This window comes from Vigna unguiculata, chromosome 3, assembly GCF_004118075.2.
Source record: "Vigna unguiculata cultivar IT97K-499-35 chromosome 3, ASM411807v1, whole genome shotgun sequence".
NCBI classification, from domain to species: domain Eukaryota; kingdom Viridiplantae; phylum Streptophyta; class Magnoliopsida; order Fabales; family Fabaceae; genus Vigna; species Vigna unguiculata.
In genome coordinates, this window is record NC_040281.1 from 6,244,379 (window position 1) to 6,260,416 (window position 16,038).

Genomic DNA, 16,038 nt, shown 5'->3' on the forward strand with positions numbered 1-16,038 from the left:
TAGTTTAGAAAATTTGATCATTCTATTCTCTGATATTTATAATCCCTTTAATGTCTTTTTACTGAATCATACAGTCATGATGAAGTACATAATATTTGAAATAAAAAATAAATTCATAACAAAATTCAAATTAAAAATACTGTCATACTAAGGTTATCACAAATTTATACAAAAAATAATAAACAATATTTCTTCAAAGAAAAAAAAAAAGGTTCAACTGGACAAGATCAAAGATCAGGTGTCTAATTGTGTTTACTAAAACCTACCGGGTATACATGATTATTTCTAATTTTCTAAGAATTTTTTTTATCACATGGCTGAGGGAGATAAAAATGTGAAAGCGTGGTGATAAAGAAAAAAAAAAGAGTACAAAGTGAAGATAAAAATAGAATGATAAAAAATAATTAAATTTTGAATATTACCAAACTGCAATTTCAAATAATAATAATTAGAAATAGAATGGTTAGTTAGTTAATGAACAACTAGGTAGTTATTACTTGTCAGAAGATGCTCTGATTTGGACTTATAGCATGCTAATTACACTAAAAGCAAGCACAAATAGGTGCATGATTCTTAAACACACCAAAAATAGAAGAGTCTAGAAAACTAATTATATGGAAAGCACATGTTAATAGAAAGTAAAGTTTCTTGAAATAGTGAGAACACCCAAGAAAGTTAAGAATGCTCTGGTTTTCCAAGCTGTCAGAACCCTACTAATATCTTCTTCAACACCCCAAACTAATGCCCTAACCCTCCAACCAGATTGCATGCATGCAAGAGATCGTTGAGCCAAAAAGTCGCGTAACCTACACCGCGCCCGCAAGGTACCAACTTCCTCTTGCCCATGACAACGGAGGGGCATGCCAACGCCGTCGCGGCTCTGCCGCCGCCGCCGGGGCGCTACGTCCAAGAAACGTACATCGTGCAGTTCCCCAAAGACCAAGTGTACCGCGTGCCGCCGCGTGAGAATGCCTTGTTCTTAGAACAGTTCCGGAAGCCGGTGACCGTCAAGAAAACGCGCCGTTTCGGCTGTCGCTGCGGTCGCGTCCTTCTCACTGTCGTTCTCGTCGTGGTATCTGTCGTCGCCGTCGTTGGCATAACGCTGGCCACGCTGTACTTTATCTTCAGCCCCACGGGACCCACATTTGGCGTCGGAAACTTGGCTGTGAAAAGCGGCGGCGCGTACAGGAACTCGCGGGCGCAGTACAGGGTTTCTTTGAGAGTGCATAACCCGAACGATAAGCTGGGGATCCATTATGCGGCGGGTGACGTGTGGCTGTTCTACGAGAGGACGAAGGTTGCGGCGGGGCGGTTTCCGTCGTTGGATCAGGGTCGAGAAGAATTAAGCACGGTGATAGTTATGATGAGTGGACCCAGTGCAGTGGTTCGCAGGGTAAGCAACAGTAGGGAGCAACCTGTGGCTTTGAAATTGGAGATGAAGCTTGGGATGAGGATCAGAATCGCCGGAATTGAAACGTGGCTTATGAGGTCCAATGTCTACTGCGACTTTGAGGTCACCGATTTCGGGAACAAAACCCGAGTCTCGTCGCAAGACTGCTACACCGAATTCAAAGAATATTAGATAATTAATTATTAATTATCCTTATCATGGGATGTGTTCTGTTGCTTGTGTGGTGACGTCATTAATTTCTTCTTATTTTTCTTTTCCTGTTTGTTAATTATTGCATTATGCAATTAAGTGATGTTGAGTAGGGAGATATCTAAGATCTCAAATTTGAACCCAATATATACTAAAGTAGATAAATAAAAAATATTTTTAGGTATGAGTGTGTCCCTGCGTATATGTGCGTTGCCGCTAAAAAATGTTAGACGTGGATTTGTTGTATGATTGTTTCATTTTTATTAATCTGAATTAAAATATTACTATAAGGAAAATGAATATTTGAGTAGTAATTACTATTTGACAATTCTTTGTATTTTCCTCCAACTCTTCTTTGTCATCTTCTCTTGTCACTGTATTCTTTCTCTTTCTTCTCATTTGTTTTATCTATGGTGTAGTTTGTGATAGTTTTTTGTTTGTAAATTAGTGGGTCGCAATTGAAAAATATAGATTTTTTTATTACTAAATTTTTACATTTCTTTTTATAATATTAAATGTCATTTTTAAGTAATTTTCTATTTTTCTATTTTTTCATTCTCAATATTTTAAAATCACTTAAAAACTATCAATTCATATTATAAATTTCAAAATTTAATAGTAAAAAAGTATCATTAACAACATTTTATTATCTTACACAAACGCTCTCCTCGTGCCATGATTTATTCCGGAGTTTCACACACAAAATCTCTAGTCTCATTCTTTTATAATAATTTTCCTATAATAATAGATCTCAGAACTTTTTTATGGGGCTCTGCCTTCTTTTGACTTATAACTCCAATTTCATTTTAGTCTTCGTTTTCCGCTTCAGTTTTCCTACTTCCATTATGTATTCTTCGTCTTCCCATTGTTAGCAAATTTTAATCATTACCAATTCTTAGGAAATTAAAATCATCATTCTATTTTTTTTACAACGTGGGAAGAATTTTATCTAATCTCAATTAGTAAATATTTGTGAATTAAAATTTCATTGTATTCTTGACATGTGAAATGAGATATACATTTCAGATTTTCGGAAATGATAATTTGACATATGAATTACATTCATTTCACATATCCTTTTAATACTAAAATATTAAATTAAGACATTATATTAATATATAAATTGAATAATTCACTAAAAGTTTTTAATTTATGTTATTTTAAGTTGTTCATTACATAGATTGAACGTTCTACGCTATAACAGGAATATTAAGTTATATGTTGCCTATGAACGTACATCAATTAACGTTTGTTGTAAGAATAACAAATATTAATTTGTGGGGTTGGTTTTTTTAAATTTTTCGTCAATATTATCATCCACCAAAACTATGGAAAATTAATATATAATACTAGAATAGATAAAAAAAATTCTAAATTTTTCAAGTATTATGTGTATCTCAAATAAAGCTTGTAAAGTATGGAAAAATGATAAAATACTAAAAAAATAAAAACATACTCTATTGTCAACAATTTTCATCTTAGAGCGTCTAGGTTTGCAATAAAAATTATAATCATTTGAAGTTTTTTACCGATAAATCTTAACAACTCTGAATTCCTGATCAATTTTTTAGAGTTAAATACTATTTAAATACAACCTAATAGGAGTTGAAAAAAAATTGATTGAAAAATAGTTTTTTTTTTTGCATAACTGTCCCTTGACAGTTACAAAGAATGAATTTAAAATTTAAATAAGGTACATGTCTAACAGTCTCATAACTGTCCTAAAAACTTCTCTTTTCTCTTGGTCTCATAACTAACAGTTTTAGAGTCAACAAGCCTTAGCACTTAAGTTCCATTATGGATATCTTTGTAGCAGTTGTTGCCTTGTTCTTGTTTTTGATTTGTTTTGATTCTCTATTTTGATAATTTTTGTCCTCTATCAGCGTTAGTTATGTTATCTCTTCTCTTCTCCATTGATCACCTAATAGGAAATAAATGTCTGATTTCTATCCTTTTCGATCATCTACCAGAAAGTAAATAATCGATTTCTAATGATCATCATTGTAAATTATAATGTGTCTTGACTTTTTTGATCCCACGATTTTGTAAGACTTGACCCTTCGTAAAGTTCGATCAACATAACACATTTATGCTAATTCTTGACTTCACAACTACTCTTAGTGTTTTTAATATTTTTTTTTCCTACTTTTGGATGCCCTCAATATTACAAGCAAACAATTACCTTTTGCAACTCCATTAACTTTTGGAGAAGCCTTGCATTAGTCAAGTGTTCCAGCTCCAAGTTTGGTCTGGTCAACAATCAAGTGTGAACCTTGCAATGCAAGGCTCTAGTTTCAACCTTGAGTATTACTAATAAAGGTTGTAAACGAATTTCATTAAATCCCTGGCACGTTCTCTTCTACCTCTTCCTCCATGAAATTGATTCTCAAGTTGCCATTAATTTGGTTGAATCTAAGAACCAACCACACGATATCCTTGTCACAACTTGATCAGGATATACATATCAGACACACTTTGGCCTAGTATATTTTATTCCTTAGGCCATTCTCTCAATGAATAAATGTATATATGATCTTAATTTTGAGACGTTACAGGCTAAAGTATGTAACATAAATTTCATGTGAAAACTCATTAAAATATTGTGATAATCACACTAAACCACAGCTAAAAAGAATTAGCACAGTGTACCACCATTTACTTAATATACCCCACAACTTTTTTAACTATATAAAACCATCAACTTCTCCAACTTGTTCTTGTTTATAGATTATAATCTATAGATATAACCTAAAAGAACGATACAGTATAAATACGGCACATGGATCAGAAGACTCTGTGGCAGAAGAAGACAAAAACGAGGGAATATAATATCATATTTTTCAAATTAGAACCTCACATGTACTTCAAACCATGTAAATATCCTAAACGCTAACCCTTCATTAAAACCTGGGTAGAAAGCAACATCTAAACTAACCATAGTCAAGTATAAACCAATCTCAACCTTATTCAAAATACTAAATAATCAGAGGTTAGGTTATTAAATTCTTAAAAAAATTATGGAATGACGTGCAAGGCAAACCTCGTCTTCAGAAGGAAACAGTTCCGAACCTCATGTGTCCCTCCGAAGACACAGCAACGAGTTCCTGTGGCGGTGGGTTGTGAAAAGTGGAGATGAAATCAGAGACAGTGACACTGGTGCTGGTGAATCTAGCAAGTATTATGCAGAGAGCAGATGAGTCGTTGCTTCCAGGAGTGTACAAAGAGGTTGGTCAAGATCTGAACGCTGACCCCACCGCGTTGGGTTCGCTCACACTGTTTAGATCACTTGTTCAGTCTCTGTGTTACCCTCTGGCGGCATACCTCGCCACGCGTCACAATCGTGCGCACGTCATAGCTCTTGGTGCTTTTCTTTGGGCTGCTGCTACCTTCCTCGTTGCCATCTCCTCCACCTTCCTACAGGTTCTTCCTAACCTATTTTCACCTTCTACTCGTCAATTCTTTTGTTATATACCACAACTTTAGAGCTAGATATCAGTCTTATAAATAGGAATAAAGGTCTATAATATAATGAGAGTAAAATACTCCTGCATCAGTCACTTGAAGTCATATATTAATTAGAGACATGATAGAATTTAGAATTTAGAATATGTAACTGGTACAAACCTCACTATTAGTCAATTTTGTAAGGTTTAGACAGTTTTGTAAGGTTGAATTAGACTAAAAATTCACTTCTTAACATTATATGACATCCACAGGTAGAGTTTATTTTAACCAGATTTATTGTTTTTAGGACATATTGTTTGACTTGCTATTGAGCCGCTATATCTAATTATCTAATAATGTCATATTATACGCTCAAGATATATATATTTTGGTGTGAGTGAGTGTGTTGGAAGTCATATATCGGGTTTTTTTTCCCTTCTAGGCATATCAGTCTTCAATATTACGGAAGTAGGCAGGTTTTTAAAAAATTACGAAAATGGGCAAAACGTTATGGGGGTGCACGTTTTTTGGTGAAGAAATCGTACAGCCCCCAAACGTTTTCGTGGTCAAGCGGGTCAAAGGGCGAAATTGTGTGGGAAGTACACGTTTTTGGCTCAGTAATCGATTACAGCATGGTGTAATCGATTACTGCATGCTGTAATCGTGTAGGGGGGGCACGTTTTCTACGAGAAAACGTGTGGGGGTGCACACTTTCATTAAAAGAGAATTTTTTTCCTTTTGCACCCCCATCCCACTCCATTTGCACTCCATTTGCATGCCTCTTATGTTTCTAGCAATGTGGCATGATATCTGCCTGTTAAAAAGGTTCCATCCACTTGAACAACAGGTTTACAATACTTAAAACCTTCAATGCATGGTCCAAATGCCTAGAAGCAACGTTTCATAATGTATGTGGAACTCCCATCCTCAGCATCAACATTAACTGGAGGACCGGAAAGTTGAAAATTTGTCCCAGGATTGGTTTGTTAGGCAGCTAGTAACCATTTGGGAACTTCATTATAAGATTGGTCCCAATCACCATACTCCATTGTAATTGCTTTCTCCTTCGCAATCCATGCTCATTTATACGTGACCGTGTATCCGTAACGACTTTTGATGTGAATGCTTGAATTTGTGCGGACCAAATGAAAACTTGTTGTTCAAGTGGATGGAACCTTTTTAACAGACAAATATCATGCCACCTTGCTAGAAACATAAGAGGCATGCAAATGGAGTGCAAATGGAGTGGGATAGGGGTGCAAAAAGGAAAAAAAATTCTCTTTTAATGAAAGTGTGCACCCCCCACACGTTTTCTCATAGAAAACGTGCCCCCCCTACACGATTACAGCATGCAGTAATCGATTACACCATGCTGTAATCGATTACTGAGCCAAAAATGTGTATCCCCACACGATTTCGCCCTTTGACCCGCTTGACCACGAAAACGTTCGGGGGCTGCACGATTTCTTCACCAAAAAACGTGCACCCCCATAACGTTTTGCCCATTTTCGTAATTTTTTTAAAATCTGCCTACTTCCGTAATATTGAAGACTGATCTGCCTAGAATGGAAAAAAAACCCATATATCGAATAGAGATAAAACTAATTTATAATATATAAGTAAGTGCAAATTTTATTTTACAAATCGATTTTGTAGAATTGAGTTAGACTTAAAATATACTTGACTTCAAAATGTAAACATGAAATATTTACAAGTAATTAGGTAAAAATTCAAGTTTTCCTAGACTCATGTGCATGTTTCCTAACAATTTGGTGCTGCAAGATATGGATGATCAGGTGGCAATTTCAAGAGGTTTAAATGGGATAGGACTTGCCATTGTTATTCCAGCAATTCAGTCGCTGGTTGCTGACTCAACCGTTGATAACAACCGAGGAATGGCTTTTGGGTGGCTGCAACTGACCGGAAACCTAGGAAGCATTATTGGTGGTCTCTTCTCTGTACTCATAGCCTCAAGCACAGTTGCAGGTATACCTGGGTGGAGAATAGCTTTTCATCTGGTTGCATTGATCAGTGTTATTGTGGGAATATCGGTACGTCTCTTCGCTAATGATCCACACTATTCAAAGAGCGATCACACAGCAACAAATGGAGCTTCAAACAAGTCCTTTTGTTCTGACATGAAAGACTTAATGAAGGAAGCAAAGTCAGTGATAAGAATTCCAACTTTTCAGATAATTGTGGCTCAGGGAGTGTTTGGATCATTCCCTTGGTCAGGTTTGTCTTTTGCCACGCTTTGGTTAGAACTAATAGGCTTCTCCCATGTGACAACAGCGACCCTTTGGACCTTATTTATAGTTGCTGGTTCATTTGGATCTTTATTTGGAGGGTGGATGGGAGATTTTTTATCCCAAAAATTACCCAACTCTGGTAGAATAGTATTGTCACAAATAAGCGCTGGTTCAGCCATTCCTTTAGCAGCGATTCTGCTGTTGGGATTGCCAGATGATTCATCCACTGCCTTCATGCATGGTCTTGTTTTAGTCATCATGGGATTCACCACAGCCTGGAATGCTCCAGCCACTAACAAGTACGTTTCATAGCTTATGTTTTTTATTTTCAGAATTACTATAAGTTTTAAGCTGTGAGGAATTATCATTGGTAGATAGCCTAATCAAACATTTTTGTGTAATTAATATGGGATTCTAGTTTTCTTAATACACTGTAGTTGTTGTTTAGCAGGTAAGAAGGGTTGAACATTGATTAAATGCAGCTTGTTTTAGTTTTATTTGAAATGTAATACTGTGGACAGTCCAATATTTGCAGAAATAGTTCCTGAGAAGTCTCGAACAGCTATATATGCTTTGGATTGTTCATTCGAGTCTATTTTGGCATCTTTTGCTCCTCCTATTGTTGGAGTGTTGGCTCAGCGTGTTTATGGTTACAGACCAATCCCAAGGGGATCCTCGGATTCTGTGGGGATTCAAACTGACAGGGAAAATGCTGCGTCTCTCGCCAAGGCACTTTACACTGCAATTTTAATTCCGATGATAATCTGTGTCTCCGTCTATTCATTGCTTTACTTCACCTACCCAAGGGACAGGGAACGAGCAAGAATGGTATCGTTGGTGGACTCAGAAATGCTCCATCTACAACTGGAAGATGCCACCAAAGAACAACATTACCAAGTTACTGATTTAGAATCAAATTGGGTGAATGATGACAAGGAAAGTAGCAAGTTCCACATCGATTATCCAAGGGAAGAAAGCGTGGAGGTAGATGATGATGATAAGAAAGTTTTGTTGTCCTAGTATTAGTTCACTTCTGCAACCAAACACTGGTTCATTGATCAAATTTTATAGATATGTATTGGACAACTCTGAAAATTGTTGGTATGATGTTTATTCCTTAATTTTTGATGAACGAATCACATTCAATCATTCTTGATGTCTCCAAATCCCCTGGCATGGTCATTTCACTTTATGTCAGGGGTGCTAGATCTCTGTATCATCTATTCTTGAATATTTTTGTATTTTAAAAATTACTTTTACATACATTATTTAAAATATATATATTCTACTACACCAATCAAATCAACTATAAGTTTCCTACTATTTTTTTTAATTCTTAATATTAAAAAATGCTTAATTCCTTTTCTTCTTAATAAATTAAAAATATTTAATAAATTGAATTTAATGTTGCTTAAGCCTTGCCCTCTAGACGCTTAAGATTATAGGTTAGAAGGAGTTTTCTCATAATTGTTATGAGAAAAACTCTTACAAATAATATGCTAAATTAGCCCAACAATGAACAAAATTCCTTTAGTTCCCAAAATTGTAAAATTGACATCTCTGACAATATCAAAACAATGATCAGTTTACTGACTGATGATTATGTTATTCTTGGAAATACAAAAATATTAACTAAACTATTAATGTTCTAATAATTTTAAAAACTAAAATAAGTTTTCTTTTATATTTCGAGAGTTAAGGCATTAATTGAATGTATCGTGACCTTTTGACTTAATGGTCTATGGATTCGTCTGAACTCTAACAAGTGGATGATTTTTCACTTAATTTATCACAATATAAAAATGGGACGCGTAGAACAAAAAGTAAATAATTGAACCCTTTCGATCCCCTCCTCCCCAGGCTTTTGGTGCAGACATGGTTCACATGAATCTGAGCCGTTGACTGGGCCATCGGGATGAGGAAGAATATTATAGACGGTGGAGATTGAATGAGGCATAGATAGGCAGTGAAATTGTAACATCTGAAACGCGCCATGTGATGGGTCTCCGTCTCCTACCACTTTGGCAGCACACAATTCCACTCTGACACTTATACTAACTTCATTTTTTCCACTTCACTCACTCACTCACCCATAGTGCAAATTTCAAACTATAAAATCCTACCCTTCCTTTTCACACTACCCTTCCCCTCCCTTCGTTCTTTCCATCACTTCCTAAATCTGATGCTATTAAATTCGCATGTGACCCTTCTATGTATTAATTACTATATAGCTAGATCTTAGGGAGCCTCTGTTTGTAGATCTTGAAGCAAATACCAGGAAAACCAATGGCTCAACTCAATCTCAGAAAGGTAACACTGTTTTCTGCTGTGTTGTTCCTTTCTCTATCCATTTGCATCAGTTCTTGTTTGGAACCTCAATGTGAGACCACACACTTGTCTGCTACAAGAAAAATGTTGGGTGCAGAAAAAGAAGACCTAGAGAAGCCTTTCAAAAAGAAAACCACCACTCAATCCACCAAAAATCAGACCAAGCTCGTCAAACCCACTGCTCTGTCCTCAAAGAATCAAACCAAGACCATCAAATCCCACAACATTTCCTCAAAAAATCAAACCAAAACCCTCAAATCCAATATCCTTTCCTCCAAAAACCAAACCAAAACCACAAAGCTACCCAACAACATCTCCACCAAAAACCAAACCAAGCCACTCCAGCTTAATTCAACTTCCAAAACCAAGCCTACCACCGATACTGCCCTCAAGAAACTCAACAACTCCACCGCCACAAAGATCATCAAGAAGCTCAACGTCACCTCAAAATCCCCAACATCAAAACCCAGCACAGTCTCTTCCACTTCAAAACCATTGGATCTCGCGAAAGCAAGTAACAAAACAACAAAAGCCACCGCCACCAAAGACGACGCAAACAAGAACAACAAGCAAGCTAAAACAGCAAAAGCAGATCAAAGTCACGAGGCAACAGACAAGAAACAAAAGACTCCACAGCAACAAACCAAGAAGAAACCTACGATACAAACACCGCCGAGTTGGATTCTGGACGAGGAAGATGATTTGGTTTCAGAGTTCACAGATCTACCGAATAGATTCCATCAAACACTCCTCCCGGACCTCGAACGAATCTCAACCACTTCCAAAGCCTACATCACCAAAGCCAACAACGAAATGACAAAAGGTTTCAAACCCTACGTGGGAAAAAAATACGCACCCACCGTCGCCGCCGTTATCTCATGCTTCTTAGTATTGATCCCTTTGCTCTTAGTTTCTCTCCTCTGCTCAAGAATCAAAGCCTATTTCTCCCTCCAGAAAATCTTGATCTTCATCCAAGTCTACCTCTCTATCTACTTCACCGTTCTCTGCGTCACATCGTTGTTCACCGGTCTCGAACCACTCAAGTTTTTATACTCTACTTCGCGGTCCACGTATCTGTGCCTGCAGGTGCTGCAGACTCTCGCTTACGTGTTCTATTTGCTGCTCCTCCTCATGTATCTCGTCCTCGTCTTCTCCACCGACTGTGGGCTAAGCTCCAAGTTCTTGGGCCTGGCCCAGGTATTGGTGGGCTTCGCTGTTGGGCTGCATTACTACGTGACGGTGTTTCACAGGGTGGTCTTGCAGCAACCGCCAAAGACGAATTGGAAGATCCACGGGATTTATGCCACGTGTTTTCTTCTCATTTCCCTTCTTGCCAGAGCTGATAGAAGGAAAAAGACTTACGTGGAAGACGGTGGAGGAGAAGGCAAGAAAAATTAATGTATTTTTTTTACTGTTATTTTTTTTTCTCATTTCAATTCGATTCAATTTAATAATTAAAGCAATATCCAAAAGCAACCAAGCAAGCTTATTCTATAAATAAGACGACAACAACACTTTAATGCTTCCTAATTTTCATCAAAACCGGAACGTTCCAATTCTCACTCCCTGAAGTACAATTTGCAAACTTCACTTATTTTATTTAAATAAATAAATTTAGGCTTAAATATCTTTTTTACCTCATTTTCGTAGTGTTTGTTACGAATGGTCTTCATTTTGACAGAATGTTTAAAATGATTCTCATTTTTACCGAATGTTTAAAATGATCCTCATTTTCGCAATTGGGGTTTTATTTGGTCCTTTTCTGTAACGCCATTTAAATTATTAACGAAACATTGTACATATGGCACGGTTTGTATTAGGATGTGTTACGTGTATTGTACAAGTGTGGTAATTAGATATTTGGGGATAAATAAGTGAGTTAGGGATTTGGTAAGGAATGTTTGGGCAGTTGGTGAGTTTTGGCAATCTTGTTCCTCCATTCCCAATTGGTGTTGCTGCAATCTTCTTCTTCCTGCAATTCCATTATATAGGTATGTTACGGTCCCAATCTTCGTGCACTGTTGTGGTTCAACGAGAAATGGATTAACCCCGAGTTGTAGTTGCGGAGAGATGACAGCTTTGAGGATGGCAAGAACTCCAAAGAATATTGGTAGAAAATTTTGGGTACAATCTGTTTTTATTTTTGTGTTAATAATAAATTGGTTTTAATTTTTGGTTTATTGATTTACAGAGTGGTGGTTCCAATAATGTGGGATGCAACTTTTTCAAATGGTGGTGTTGATGAAAAGGATGTCATCATCATGACACAAATGAGGCAGATTAATAATGTGGAGAAGTCATTGAAGGTTGCTGAGAAGAGGCTGCAATTAGTGATAGGGTTCACTTGTGTTGTTATTGTATTATTCGTACTGTTATTGTGTGTAATCTTTTAAAGTCCAATCTATTTTGTACTATTTTTTAAATGAAGAAATGAATTAGTTTGATTATGTTGATATTAGTCTCAACATGTTCAAAATGACATCTTAATTTGAGCATTGAAGTAAGTGATATTGATCTAAATTTGGAAAAAATTAAATTGATCTAAGTCTGGAAGAAGTTAAATTCATAAAATTAATTCATCCTGATCAAAATGCACTACATCAATGTTTGGCAAAAGTGAGATTGAAGGAAGTTTAAAGAAAGTCAAAATGCATTACATCAATAATGAATTCTACATAAGAAATTCCAAAAAATAACTAAGACTTTTGTAGTTGCTATCATGGCCTCCTCCTAATCTGTAATTTCATCATAAACTGCTGAGATGGTTTTTCTGGTGTTGGTAGTGGTGTTGCTTGACTCTCCACTTCATTCCTTGGTGGTTGAGTTGTTTGAGTTTCAGTCGTTGGTGCATTCTCAGCAGTTTCAGCAGTTGATGCATTCTTAGAAGTTTGGACATCTGGAATCGAAAGACAAATAAACCCCAAAATAAAATTACGAAAATCCTAACCCACGAGCAAACACAACCTAGAAAACCCTAAACCCACTTACCTCGTTGATGATGATTAATTGGAAAATTGAGATGAAGAGCGCAACTGCAATTCAATGATGAAATGACAAGTATTAGCTGCTTCCTCTACAAATTCGAGCTCAAGAAAGACGAAGATGGAGAAATTTCTCTAATTGCAAAATTTTCCCTAAATTAAAAAATTAAAGTTAAGTAGTCACCTGTACACGCAACACACCCTAATACAAACTGTGCCACTTGTACAATGTTCCGTTAATGATTTAACGGCGTTACAAAAAAGGACCTAATAAAACATGAATTGCGAAAATGATGACCATTTTAAACATTCGGTAAAATGAAGACCATTTTAAACATTCTGTCAAAATGAGGACTATCCGCAACAAACATTACGAAAATGAGGACAAAAAAGGTATTTAAGCCATAAATTTACTATACTTTCACTAATTATAGATATGCCCTCTAATTAAAAATTATTAAAATATCTAATTGTAAAAATAGGCCGCCAACGTTGAAAAATTGGAGACTAAATTTTTTTTTTCTAAGACATTTTCATAATAAAGGAAGATCGTGTTGCGATAGCCATGTTTGACTTATTTGCATAAAGTTCTTCAACTTCAACAAAAGATAGTATATGAAAAAGGTAGAATTGGATTCCCTGTAAATTGAACTGATTGAAATGTGTGTTAACAGGAAAATTTTTCTGTTTCAATTTAGCATAAAACTAAATCTTTTATAGGAAAAAGATACATTATTTTTTTTTTCCAGATTTTCTATTATGACAGACTCAACAAACTTGTCATCCTTTGGTGATAAAAAAGCAAAAATGTTCAAAATTGACTAAGGATGACATTTTCTTTCAAAAAAAATGCGAATTTTGAAACCGAACCGATTATATATATATATGGAGTAATTGAACTATTTTGCCATAATGGTTTTTAGCTTAATGTGCAGTTTTTATAGTTGACCACCGACAGTTTGTGATGTCACAATGGCACGTGCCACGTGGGAGCTAGTAATGCACCCAACTGGAATTTGGAAAATTGTCTTGGGCCGTTTAGGGCCCAACAACCTAAATCCAGCCTCATTAAAGCCATCATTTTCTTACACTCCTTTCATAGAACCCCTTCTCCAAGGATGTGTATGGTCATTAAATACAGTTATGATATTTCACCAAATACTAAATTTTGGTTGTTTAAAGTTTTACGTATCATTAATCATTGTATTAAATTCTTCAAAATTTAAGGCAAATGTTACAAATAGATCTTTGGAATTCATCTTTTATTGTTCACTAAATTTATAGTAAAATGTTATCAGTTTAATTTTTTACTACATTTTTTCATTGATACTAAAGATTAAAAATGATTCCGTTTTACAAAATCCAGGATTAAAATTTTAGAAACTAAAATTAAATTAGTCGATGCTTAAAATTCAAAGAATGAAATGTTTCTCTTAAATCCTTTTTAATTATAATTTAGATCCGAGGAGGAACTCATTAGTGTCTTTTCTATCATGGTTTTGTTTCCTTCCATCTATTTATCTATTGCCAGATGAAGACCATTTTGGTTTGAGAATTCTACCATGACCATAGTCACGTATACTATAAGTTTTAATAATTGACTTTCGTTAATCAAGCATAACCTATATTCCCATATGTTATAATTTTTAAGATTTGTCTCAAGCACCAAGCAAAGTCCATTATAAATTATACATTATGAATTATTTACTTCTCAAATTTACATTTAAGATTATCACATTGGAAAGTTTAAGAAAACTAATGGAACTTTTATACATTCGACCTGTGACTCAATCCATAAATTCGTAAGAATTTTTGTCATAGAAACAAAGGCATTTATATTTTTCTCGTGCAAAAGATTTATTCTTTTTGCATATAAAATTTTACTAGCAATATAAATCCAGCATAGAAAACTAAAAATCATAAATAGTTTGATAAACTTGAATTATCATTTAAAAAATAGTTTTATAGCACAATGAAAGTCAATAAGTTAAAACTATTTTTTCTCCTCTATGCAACGTCCATTAACATTCTTCTCATGCATGCCTCTTGGTGCAAGAGTTAAAACAATAAGTATTTGGATGCAAACACATGTAAAGTTAACCATTCCACCTCTCAAATGATTTTCCCAACAAGTTCATGTCTATGAAAATTCCAATTATGTTGTAATGGAAATAATTGCATTTACAGGTAATTAAATTGTAAATAAAAAAATGTATAGAAAATGTATTTTTTTAACAATATTATTAAATGTATAGAAAATGTATTTTTTTAACAATATTATTAAAGTTACATTTAATATTATGAAACTCATTATGGGTTTTACACTTGAATCCATTAATCAAGAGACTACCATGACAAGGAAAACAATTTTTGAAAAATATGATTACATTATTCCAAAACCAACCATCTAAAGTGATATTCTAAACATTACACAGACAATCACATTTATGGACATCTTTTATTTTTCACAAGTTACCATGGGTAGAAGAAAAAGAAAAAAAAAAACTTGAAAAAGATAATGTTTTCATATAAATATTTATATGGAAAAGCTAAAAAAATAGCAACCACTGATTAGAAATATAGAAAGCAGACAGAGATGTCTCCTAAGCATAGGATATATAGGCGTATAGGTCTGCAGTTACCTTCGAACCAAAAAAACCAAACCACACCACATGACTCATGCTTCCCTCAGCATAACAGTTTGTTCCTCCAATAATTAGAGGGAGAAGATAAATGTATAACTGTAAAAATATGGTTTTATTTCATAAGCATGTTTTAATGAAAAGTTATTCCATTATATATACAATAAATATAATAAAAAATACAGTCATATTAAGAAATTTTAACTTAAAAATTTAAGTTGATTTACTCTAATAATACATTTTGAGTAATAATAAAAAGTGGTTAAATGATGTATAAGTTATTAATTTAAAAATATATATATTAAGTTGGTTTTTTTTCATATGAATGAAATATGAAATAACTTTATATTACTATAAATTTTAAATATAACATTTATTTAAAATTATTTTTTTAATTGTGGATTTTGATAATATATGTTTTAGTTAACGATTGTCTTTTGCTTTGCTTTTATTACGTATAACAAAGTATTGATGAAGTATTTGGGAAATGGTCAAAGGAAGTTTTTAAGATTTATAATTTATGTTTTAATCTGGTTTATTTGTAATTCTTTATTTAAAGTTATCAAAGTTGTCCATTGTGGTTATATGGATGATTTGGAAGATGACAAATCATATTAGATTTAAGGATAAATTGTTCTTTTTTTTTGCTATTTTTCAAAACAAGAAGTTAGTATATGTGGTCGAAAATAAATCTAAGAAGCATATGAGTAATATTGTCTCTTATTTTTTAGTACTACAATTTTTCAATATTCAAATTCGGGAGGGTAGAGTGATTTCATATACAAATGTAATAT

General features: G+C 34.5%; 3 protein-coding genes across 5 annotated transcripts; all 3 read left to right on the top strand.

The window, feature by feature from the left end:
- The first annotated feature begins 757 nt into the window (after positions 1-757).
- On the top strand, positions 758-1,732 carry LOC114175620 (NDR1/HIN1-like protein 13). The gene has a single exon (XM_028060382.1). It carries the CDS (start codon positions 845-847, stop codon positions 1,580-1,582), a length of 738 nt encoding a protein of 245 aa, XP_027916183.1. The 5' UTR covers positions 758-844; the 3' UTR covers positions 1,583-1,732.
- Positions 1,733-4,584: 2,852 nt separating this feature from the next.
- Positions 4,585-8,442, top strand: LOC114179342 (protein spinster homolog 3-like). 3 transcript variants are annotated; one of them, XM_028065662.1, is made up of 3 exons: positions 4,585-5,020; positions 6,841-7,592; positions 7,829-8,106. In XM_028065662.1, the coding sequence occupies exons 1-3, from the start codon at positions 4,733-4,735 to the stop codon at positions 7,839-7,841; spliced, it is 1,053 nt and encodes a 350-aa protein (XP_027921463.1). In that variant the 5' UTR covers positions 4,585-4,732; the 3' UTR covers positions 7,842-8,106. The 3 variants fall into 3 exon arrangements, with proteins under 3 accessions (XP_027921463.1, XP_027921461.1, XP_027921462.1); XM_028065660.1 differs by having other exon boundaries at positions 4,587-5,020; positions 7,815-8,442; XM_028065661.1 differs by having other exon boundaries at positions 4,808-5,020; positions 6,827-7,592; positions 7,815-8,442.
- An 868-nt stretch (positions 8,443-9,310) lies between these two features.
- Positions 9,311-11,145, top strand: LOC114178110. The gene has a single exon (XM_028063827.1). The coding sequence runs from the start codon at positions 9,580-9,582 to the stop codon at positions 11,017-11,019; it is 1,440 nt and encodes a 479-aa protein (XP_027919628.1). The 5' UTR covers positions 9,311-9,579; the 3' UTR covers positions 11,020-11,145.
- The last annotated feature ends 4,893 nt before the right edge of the window (positions 11,146-16,038 follow it).

What these genes read in the sequence shown, in the direction of transcription:
- LOC114175620 (XM_028060382.1), top strand. Translation starts at nt 845, where the DNA reads ATGACAACGGAGGGGCATGCCAACGCCGTCGCGGCTCTGCCGCCGCCG.
- LOC114179342 (XM_028065660.1), top strand. Translation starts at nt 4,733, where the DNA reads ATGAAATCAGAGACAGTGACACTGGTGCTGGTGAATCTAGCAAGTATT. An exon ending in TCTCCTCCACCTTCCTACAG is followed by an intron (nt 5,021 to 6,840) that starts GTTCTTCCTAAC and finishes ATGGATGATCAG; the next exon opens with GTGGCAATTTCAAGAGGTTT. An exon ending in AATGCTCCAGCCACTAACAA is followed by an intron (nt 7,593 to 7,814) that starts GTACGTTTCATA and finishes TACTGTGGACAG; the next exon opens with TCCAATATTTGCAGAAATAG.
- LOC114178110 (XM_028063827.1), top strand. Translation starts at nt 9,580, where the DNA reads ATGGCTCAACTCAATCTCAGAAAGGTAACACTGTTTTCTGCTGTGTTG.